We start from the raw sequence: 9,879 nt of genomic DNA, 5'->3' as shown, positions 1-9,879 counted from the left end.
TGAGTGCTTGAAATTTTCAGAATTTCGTTCTGCAGATTATGTAGAGTCGCATAGCGCACAAGGCGCGCTATGCGAATTTTAGCTGAAAGGCTCCCCCGTCAGGAAAATTCGCTCAGCGCACCAAGGGTGATGCGCTATGCGAATTTTAGCTGAAAAGTTCCCCCCCCCCCTCCCCGCCCCCCGTCAGGAAAATTCGCTCAGTGCACCAAGGGTGGTGCGCTATGCGAATTTTAGCTGAAAAGCTTCCCCTCGTCAGGAAAATTCACTGAGCGCACCAAGGATGGTGCACTATGCGAATTTTTATTGTCTTGCCTTGCACCCTAGTGCGCTGTGCGACCTGGTTCAGTGAGTTTCACATTTTTCCTCATCTGTTTGGGTTGTTCGTTGTTGTTTGACTGTCAGGGTGTATGTATGTCTATATAACTGATTTGGGTGGCTTGATTTTGCAACATGATTGAGGGTATGTTGTATTGTGTGTGAATTATAGTTTGGAAGTATGTATGAAACAAAGTTGTGATTGATGTAAGTGTAACAAGTATGGTTCATCGACGTAATTCCATGATCCTCAAGGAGAGGATACATGGTGGTGCCCTAGTAGTATGTAGAATGATTGCATGGTAGTTCAGTCTTGGGGGTTTTCCTGAAACTACAATGATCAATTGTTCTCAAGTAGAGAGGATTGAATCATGTGGTGAGTAGTAGCAGGAGGTCCTAGTCTTGGAGGCTTCCAGTATACTCCAGGGCGCGGAACGGACTAACCTCGTGAGTGTGGTAGGGTGGAACCCATTGGCAATGACTTTGAAAAGCAGTAGAGGCCACCACAAGTGCATACCCGCCATAGCTCGACAATCATTCTAGTCCGGACGAGTCGGTTTATAATGCAACAAGTCTTGTAGTGTCATTTACCATGTTTTGAGTGAACTATGCATGTTGTGTGTGTGACTGTATAACATGCTTTTTATACCTAGCTCACCCTTGCTTGTTTGTGTTGTTTGTGTATGATTCCTTTTGCGATGATCATCCACTTGGATGGGAGCAAATGGCGAGGAGGTTTCTTTGGAGACAACTTTGGAAGAATACGGCAATGCTGCAGTTTAGGCTTCCTAGGGGTTTCTTAGTCATTAGATGATATTTTGAAATACTTTTCCTCTTTAAGTTTACAGTTTAGATCTCTTTTGTTAAAATTTAAATTTTGAAGCTATTTTGAGGATGATTGTAATCCTAATTATTCTTGACTGCTTTCCTATATCATGCATGATGATGTCTTTCTTATATATGTTTTTCTATATAATCGGGATGACACGAAAACCAGTTCTTGCTAACCATGTTTGTGATGGTGAAGTTAATGCTAAATAAGTCATTCTCAACCACATTTTTAACTACAAAGAAAAACAAAACACTGGACCACAAATTCACAACCGTTAAAAAGGGTAGACAGTGTGTGGGGGAATCTGAGTGAGAAAGAATAGTCTTACGTTAAAGACAAACAAGTTGTGGAAGTTCAAGATTACTGTACCACCGTCCATACATTGTACATGTGTCAGCTAAGGTTACAAAACAAGAGATTGCCTTTACATTTAGCCTTCCAATCACATTTCTCTCCCTATCTTCATACTCACAATAATGGGTTGGTCCTAAAACTTGTGACAGCCTCACAAAACCAACCATTTTTCCCTCCCAAGTAGATCCGCAAAGTTACTTACAACTAAAATTTTCTAGTGTTTTTTTGCCTCTCTTTCATCAGTTCGAGGCATTCAAAGGAGCAGCACAAGGAGTAGAGGAAATTGCATAGTAGCTGAGATGTCTGGTGTTCTTCTTTGGGTGAGTTGTGGACCCAAGGAGAACCCCATCTCTATTGTTGGTGTTGCAGGGAGAGGTGGGAGGAGCCAGAGGAGGTTTGGACTGTGCAATGAGATCACTTTTGCAAGCTTTTCACCTGCAGTGGCAGACCCTTCAAGATCTTCAGAAGAGAGGGTCTATGAAGTGGTGTTGAAGCAAGCAGCACTAGTCAAGGAACAGAATAAGGGTACTAAGAGATCTTTGAATTTGAACAAACCAATTGAAGGTGATTTCACCCAAGGGGATCTGTTGAGTGTTGCTTATGATAGGTGTGGTGAAGTCTGTGCTGAATATGCCAAGACATTTCATCTCGGTACTCTCTCTATACACACACACACATTTCTATATATAATCATTGTCTCTTGTACTAATGAGTAGTTGCTGTTCATTGTTAAAATTTCATCCCTATATCAGTTACATATATGGTATGTCTCAGGCACACAATTGATGACTCAAGAGCGCAGAAAAGCCATCTGGGCCATATATGGTATGTGTGATTTATCCTCATTGGCATGCTACAGAAGCTTATCCAATAAGGCGTGTGGTCCATTATTTCTTTATTGAAATTAAAATTGAAATTGACTACACTTTGTGCATTGAAGTGTGGTGTAGAAGAACAGATGAACTAGTGGATGGCCCTAATGCTTCTCACATCACACCAAAGGCCTTGGACAGGTGGGAGAAAAGATTATATGATGTTTTTGAAGGGCGCCCTTATGATATGTATGATGCTGCTCTCTCAGATACAGTCTCAAAGTACCCAGTTGATATACAGGTAGACCACTGCACAAGCCCCAAAACTGGACTCTGAAATTGAACATTTTACCTTTCATAGTTTCTAGGGAAAATAAATCATTGTTTACATCAGAACTCAAACTAGTCAAATGGGTGTTTACATCTCACACCGACTATACATAGACCATAATATGCTTTGACAATCCTTACCTCAGGAGCTAGTTTTTCATGTTTAAATTTAAGATGGTATCAAAGTCACTCTTAAATTTTCAAAAATCTACCTTGACATGCAATTTTTCTAAAAGATGTCTTATTTGAATGTGAAGGAGTTGTGGCGGTCAACCTTTTAAGGTAGAGTTAACCAAACCCAAATTCAAGAACAAGGAAAATGATAGTTCTCAAGGACAGAATAAGTGAGGAAAATGTACAACTTTGCAAGAAAGCTTAAAACAATGAAACAATTACTTTTCCTGACATAAGAGTTACCAAGCATGCCAATTCTCTTAAAATGCAGGCCGCTCAAGAAAAAGTGAATGCAATTCAGGTACTGAATTGTTCTGACTTATTAAAACTAATGAATAAGGAGCCTGTGTTCCACAAGATTAGTTTTGAATTTTATAATCGGTATATTTTAATGTATATATATATAGCCGTGTTCGAGTCCTATATGTTTTCATTTAACCGTATTCTGTGTCGGTGTCGGTGTCCATATCTGGGCTTCTTAGGCTGAAACCTTTCCAATTTACAATGCGATTTGTCTGTTTTGTGTAGCCATTTAAGGACATGATTGAAGGGATGAGGTTGGACCTGAGAAAGTCAAGATACAATAACTTTGATGAACTCTACCTTTACTGCTACTATGTAGCAGGGACAGTGGGCCTTATGAGTGTTCCAGTAATGGGGATTGCACCGGAATCAAAGGCTTCAACAGAGAGCATCTACAATGCTGCATTGGCACTTGGCATTGCTAACCAACTTACCAACATTCTCAGAGACGTTGGAGAAGAGTAAGAACCTTTCAGCACAACAATATCTTGGATTCCAATCTATTATCACTGCTATTCATATACATAAAGGCCTCAATTGCAAGAACCTGCATAAACAGTGAAAAACAATAATTATTTGTTTCTGTTGATGATTATAGTGCAAGAAGAGGAAGAGTATATCTTCCACAAGATGAACTAGCACAAGCTGGGCTATCAGATGATGACATTTTGATAGGGAAAGTTACAGACAAGTGGAGAAGTTTCATGAAGGGACAAATACAAAGAGCTAGGATGTTTTTTGATGAGGCAGAAAAGGGAGTTTCAGAGCTCAGTTCTGCAAGCAGATGGCCAGTGTGGGCATCTTTGTTGTTGTATAGGCAAATCTTGGATTCTATTGAGGCTAATGACTACAATAACTTCACCAAAAGAGCTTATGTAGGAAAACTTAAGAAGCTCTTATCACTGCCTGCTGCTTATGGAAGAGCACTTATAGGTCCCTCAAAAAACATAACCAAAATGGTTACATCTAAGTAAAGTTGCTCCAATGAGCATCAAAGTGTTTCAGCTTGTAAATTCTGTTCACTGCAAATCTCAAAGCTAGTAAAGTGTATAACATTTCAAGTGTTAATTGTATACTTCCATGTAAAAAATATTGACGAGAAATCCTTTCAATATTGAAAGATAGGTATAGTGGAAAAGATACAGAGATCAGAGAAAGGTTATTTAAAAACCTATCCTCTTCTAAATTTTTCTTGCATTCAAAATTGTGATCTTTGAAAAAAAAAAAAAAAAAAAAAGTGGGAGTGATTTAAAATATTTTATACTGATTAGTGCCGTTATTATGATTACCATATATGTATATATAATTAAATTTTAGACTTTTTATATTTTATTACTGTGTGTTAAGTTTATTAAAATTGACATTTGAGACTTGATAGAAGCTAATGATTGTGTACTAATATATTAACTTGATGGAGTTAGTTTCAATATTGTTACACACACACACACATATATATATATATATATAATATATATATAATATTTTCTTATTTTTTATGTAAAGGCCTTAGCATTAGACATGATTACATAAGATACATTATATGATTTTATGATTTTGAAAGGATAAAATGTTATAGATACACTATAAAAATCTGTAATTTTATCGGGGTTTTTTTAAATATTACCGGCGGTTTTAACCCCTGCAAATCATATTTTCCGCGGTTGGAAAAATCGGTGGGAAAACGTCCGTCGCCAAGCAAGTACCGGCAGTTTTGAAAAAACCGTCAGTATTAGCGGGGGTTCCCAGAAACCGCCGGAATTTCCAGGGGTTTTGTAGAAACCGCCGAAATTAGTTGGGGCTTTATGAAAACCGCCGGGAATAGCGGGGCTACTCAAAAACCGCCGGAACTAGCTGGGGTTATCTCAAAACCGCCCCTACTTTTGATGGTTTAGTTTACCGGGGTTTTAAAACCGCCCCTACTTTTGATGGTTTAGTTTACCGGGGTTTTAAAACCGCCGGGAATTTGTATAGTTCATTTTTTTAATTGTAATAAAATTAGATTATAATAAAAATGGTTCTATTGACAAAACAAAGAATAAATTAATATGAACTAAAATTTAATAATATTGTATAAAATAAACTACAACCTAATATCATTCATACAACTAATTGTTCATACATAAAAATTAAAAAGAAAGAGGTTCATTACATATGTTCAATACTAAAAGTATGACTCATAAAAGTATTCAATAACAATATCTAATCTTTGTCTTCATTACATCCATTGTTTGGCCCACTCCCTTGATCAGATACCTACAATATAACATAATAGTTAGTCGATAATATATTTAATAAAAAAATCATACAAATAAATTTAACAATTATTACCGATGATCTTTGAAATACTGCAAATTGTGAAGGCAATGGACCTTGATGATTTTGCAACAAAAGTGTCATGATTGCCTTCATTTCATTGACTTGTGATGTCAATGAAGATACCTATAACAGAAAAATTTATTTAAAAAGTTAGAAATATGATACCTAACATGTTAATCTTAAAAGGAACAAACCAAGTAAGTATTCATTAACCTGAGATTCTAATTTAACATTAGAAGAAGTCAATGAAGATACCTATAACAGAAAAATTTATTTAAAAAGTGAGAAATATGATACCTAACATGTTAATTTTAAAAAGGAACAAACCAAATAAATATTTAAATATTCATTAACCTGAGATTGTAATTCAATATTAGAAGGAGTAGATGAAGATGATCCAATATGAGAACGAGCATGGATTCCAAAGACTTTAGATGGGCAAGGACCCAAACCTAGACCGCGAACACGTCCATAATGCTCTTAGCTTCCTAAAACATGAGCCAATGAATCTAAACTTGATATTTCTTTTGATTGAGACGATGTTGTAGATTCATATGTTTGAATTTTTTCCTACATACAACGTAATCAATGATGCCAACATTAAAAACATTGCATTTGTATAAAGAGACAAACTATTGAGTTGGCAACAATACAATGTTTGTATAAAGAGACAAACTATTGAGACAAACACCGTTCATTAACCCTATAATATTTTTGTTTATCTCTTACCTTTTCCTTTAATCCTATTTCCTGTCATCACCCTGCAACGACTCATTTACTTGGAGTTATGTGGAGTTGTAAGTATCCAAATAATTTAAGTTGCAGGGAAATATATATAGGCTGGACATAATCATATATAATTTTTTTAATCAAATTTTATATTATTATGTAAGATATTTTACTTTTGCCCCTTCATTATATTAAAAAGGTTAAAAGAAAAAAACTTTGGAGAACTACTGCTTCAACATATGGATCAGTCCGAGAGTAAATGGAGTATATTTATGACAATTGAATATGAAAGGCCTGTGCATTTAGAATATTTCTATAGACTTAATTGGGCCAATTGTTAATATGTGATATTGTTAGCATAAGTATGTATATTGATAAGGTTTACCGAGATGATTTGTGGGTATGATAATGAAAAGAGGTGATGATATTTATGATTGGAAAGGAAGCCCTTCTTCAACACAATCTCCCTTCTAAATTCTCCCTCTACTTTTCCCACCTACTCTCCAAAACTTTTCTACCATCCATGTCTCTTCCACTTTGCTTATCCACTCGCCTTAATCTTTCATTTCCTACCTTTTTCTACACCTACCTATTCGCTCCATCTTAAATAAATCTGTAATATATGGATATTAATATTTTTTATATTGTTTACATTATTATTTTTATCATCAATGTTTTTTTAATATTGTTATATTTAAGCTTTGTTTTACCAGTAACCCATTACTGCTTTCTGTCATTTGATTTTATTGCTCAACATCTAATGCTTAACTGTCTAATGCTTACCTGTCTAATGCTTAATTGTCTAAACTATAATGGTTTCTTACAATGAATGGCTTTGATTTTACAATATAGGAGAGTGATGTAAAAGGAACGAAATCCAGCCATCAAAGTACACCACACAGCAAGCATAAAAAGCAAACAGATTAGAAGTACTAAAATAGTAATCACTAAAATGAACAACGACTGAAATAACACCAATTTTTGCAAGAGGTGTGTTCATCACAAAGTCACCTTATGAAACAATATTGCCGAAATACAACAATTATAGAAAATACTAATAAATTATAGGTTTGCTCCATCAACACATGCGAGTCATGACTTTTTAGTCCTCCAATCTTACGTTGTTTGACATCAACACATCTACTGATGTTACTTGAGTAACCATCAGGTACAGTTATATTCTTCAAAGTTTTTAGAAATATATCCTTATTTACATTTGACAATGTATATATACCAGGAAGATATCTACCATTCTCATCAGGCCACAGATCTGGTCTAATACCCCAAAGTTGTAAGTCCTTTCTTGCCTTTAGATTGTCTTTGCATTTATTATTTGTACTATCATTCAACAATGTAAACAATATATTGTCACAAACATTTTTTTCAATGTGCATAACATCTAGATTGTGGTGCAATAAGTTATCTACCCAATAAGGAAGGTAAAAAAATATACTCTTCTTTCGCCATTGTAGAGTATCTACCTTAGGATGATCAACTCTGCGTTGTCTTTTTGACCTTTCTTCAACTATAGGTTCTTTCCCAAATTCAACGTGAACATTCCCAAGTTGTTGTAGGATATCCTGTCCTGAGATTGCCATTGGTTGGCTTCTATTTTCAATAGTTCCATCAAACCTGCTATGAGCCAATCTGAACTTATGTCTTCCATCTAACCACCGACGATGACTTATAAAACAAAATTTCCCACCTTTGACAAGCTTCTTAGGAGTAGTTTCAAAATTACATCTCGGACATGCCAATCCTGTATGTGTGTTCCATCCAGATAAGGTTCCAAGTCCTGTAAAGTCACTAATAGTCCACAATATGGCTGCACGCATATCAAATACTTCCTTTCCATATGAATCAAAAGTCTTAATTCCAGTGTTCCACAACTCCTTCAACTCTTCTATTAATGGTTGTAAGTAAACATCAATATCATTGCCCGATGCTCGCTTTCCAGGAATGATCATGGACAAAATGAATGAACTTTGTTTCATACACATCCAAGGAGGAAGGTTGTATGGTATGAGAACAACTGGCCAAATACTGTGATTGGTGCTCAAGTTCCCATATGGATTGAACCCATCAGTAGCTAAACCGAGTCTCACGTTTCGAGGGTCTAAGGCAAATTGAGGGTGCATCAAGTCAAATTTCTTCCATGCTTCAGAATCTCTTGGATGTCTTAACATGCCTTCATCCGTACTTTCTGATGCATGCCATCTCATATGCTCAACTATTTTAGATGACAAAAACATTCTCTATAATCGAGGCTTCAAAGGAAAATACCTTAACACCTTTGCAGGAATCTTCTTTCGCTTATTAACAACAACATCGTCACCAATTGTATTTCTCTTTTTTGGCTTCCATCATGATGTCTTACATTTCTTACAAGAATCTTTATCTTTGTCTTCTCCAACATACAACATACAATCATTCGGGCAAGCATCAATTTTGGTGTAATGAAGACCAAGCTTGTTAATCACTTTTTTGGCTTCATAGAATGAATTTGGAATTTTAGCATGTTCAAATGCATCTGCTAGCAATTCCAGTATCATGCACATAGCTTTGTCACTTATTCTGCATAGACATTTGATGTGATACAACTTCACCAAGAAAGAAAGTTTTGAATATTTATCACATCCTTCATATAAGCTTTGTTGTCCATCTTGTATTAATTCAAAAAAATTTGTCCTATCATGACTTCTAGTATTGCTTGACTCTGCACCCATATTATCATTAATCATTTCACACATATTATCATTAATTTCAACTCTTCCACCATCTTCTTCGACCATTACTTGAGGAGCTTCGACCATTACTTGAGGAGCTTTGGCCATTACTTGAGGAGCTTCGTCATTTACTCTTCTCTCCCCATGTAGAAGCCACACTGTATAACCTTTTGGAAAATGTTTAATAATTAAGTGCTCATATACTTCTTCACGACTTTGCCATTTCTTAAAATTGCATTTCTAACATGGACATACTATCTTTCCCCTAACACCACTATTAGTGAATGCAAAGTCCAAGAAGGTATTCAATCCTCTCATATATTGATTTGTATTTCGAGGCATGTCTATCCATGATCTATCCATTGTGCGGGGCGACGAACGTCTATAATATTATAGACGTCCATGGAGCGGGGTGGACGTTTAAGGGGCTGAACAAAATCAATGCTTCAACTCCCATGTCTGCCCTAAAACGTCCGTCCTGGGAGGGAGCGGACGTCTATAATATTATAGACGTCCGCCCTCCTCCCCAAACGGACGTTTAGGGTCTTGATAGGGTGGTTGGACCATTAAATGTCTTCAGCCCCTTAAACGTCCGTCCTGGAAGGTGGCGGACGTCTATAATATTATAGACGTCCGCCCCTTCCAAACAGACGTTTAGGGTGCTGACAGGTGGTTGGAGAATTAATGCTCCAACCACCCTATCAGCCCCTTAAACGTCCGTGCTGGGAGGGGGCGGACGTGTATAATATTATAGACGTCCGCCCCCTTCCAGGACGGACATTTAAGGTGCTGAACAACTGAACGTTTCAACTGAACGTTTCAACTGAACATGGGGAGTTGAAACGTTCAGTTGTTCAGCACCTTAAACGTCCGTCCTGGGAGGGGGCAGACGTCTATAATATTATACACGTCCGCCCCCTCCAGGACGGACGTTTAAGGGGCTGACATGGGGAGTTGAAACGTTCAGTTGTGCAGCACCTTAAACGTC

At 36.7% G+C, this 9,879-nt stretch overlaps 1 protein-coding gene, 1 long non-coding RNA gene and 1 pseudogene across 2 annotated transcripts; 1 reads left to right on the top strand and 2 right to left on the bottom strand.

Moving 5' to 3' along the window:
- Positions 1-1,594: 1,594 nt before the first annotated feature.
- LOC124831204 (phytoene synthase 2, chloroplastic-like) lies at positions 1,595-4,452 on the top strand. Its single transcript, XM_047305154.2, has 5 exons — positions 1,595-2,152; positions 2,276-2,326; positions 2,442-2,614; positions 3,346-3,581; positions 3,719-4,452. The coding sequence occupies exons 1-5, from the start codon at positions 1,801-1,803 to the stop codon at positions 4,092-4,094; spliced, it is 1,188 nt and encodes a 395-aa protein (XP_047161110.2). The 5' UTR covers positions 1,595-1,800; the 3' UTR covers positions 4,095-4,452.
- Positions 4,453-5,326: 874 nt separating this feature from the next.
- On the bottom strand, positions 5,327-5,693 carry LOC148200673 (uncharacterized). The gene is made up of 3 exons (XR_015785828.1): positions 5,650-5,693; positions 5,449-5,559; positions 5,327-5,373 (listed from the first exon to the last, which is right to left on the bottom strand). It is a non-coding gene; the product is annotated as an uncharacterized LOC148200673 (long non-coding RNA).
- Positions 5,694-7,172: 1,479 nt separating this feature from the next.
- On the bottom strand, positions 7,173-9,254 carry LOC148200672 (uncharacterized; annotated as a pseudogene).
- Positions 9,255-9,879: the final 625 nt, after the last annotated feature.

Source organism: Vigna umbellata, chromosome 4 (genome assembly GCF_029865625.1).
Source record: "Vigna umbellata cultivar VRB3 chromosome 4, Vumbellata_1.0, whole genome shotgun sequence".
Lineage (NCBI taxonomy): Eukaryota > Viridiplantae > Streptophyta > Magnoliopsida > Fabales > Fabaceae > Vigna > Vigna umbellata.
This window is presented reverse-complemented; position numbering and strand designations above follow the sequence as displayed.

What these genes read in the sequence shown, in the direction of transcription:
- LOC124831204 (XM_047305154.2), top strand. Translation starts at nt 1,801, where the DNA reads ATGTCTGGTGTTCTTCTTTGGGTGAGTTGTGGACCCAAGGAGAACCCC. An exon ending in AGCCATCTGGGCCATATATG is followed by an intron (nt 2,327 to 2,441) that starts GTATGTGTGATT and finishes TGTGCATTGAAG; the next exon opens with TGTGGTGTAGAAGAACAGAT. An exon ending in AGTACCCAGTTGATATACAG is followed by an intron (nt 2,615 to 3,345) that starts GTAGACCACTGC and finishes TGTTTTGTGTAG; the next exon opens with CCATTTAAGGACATGATTGA.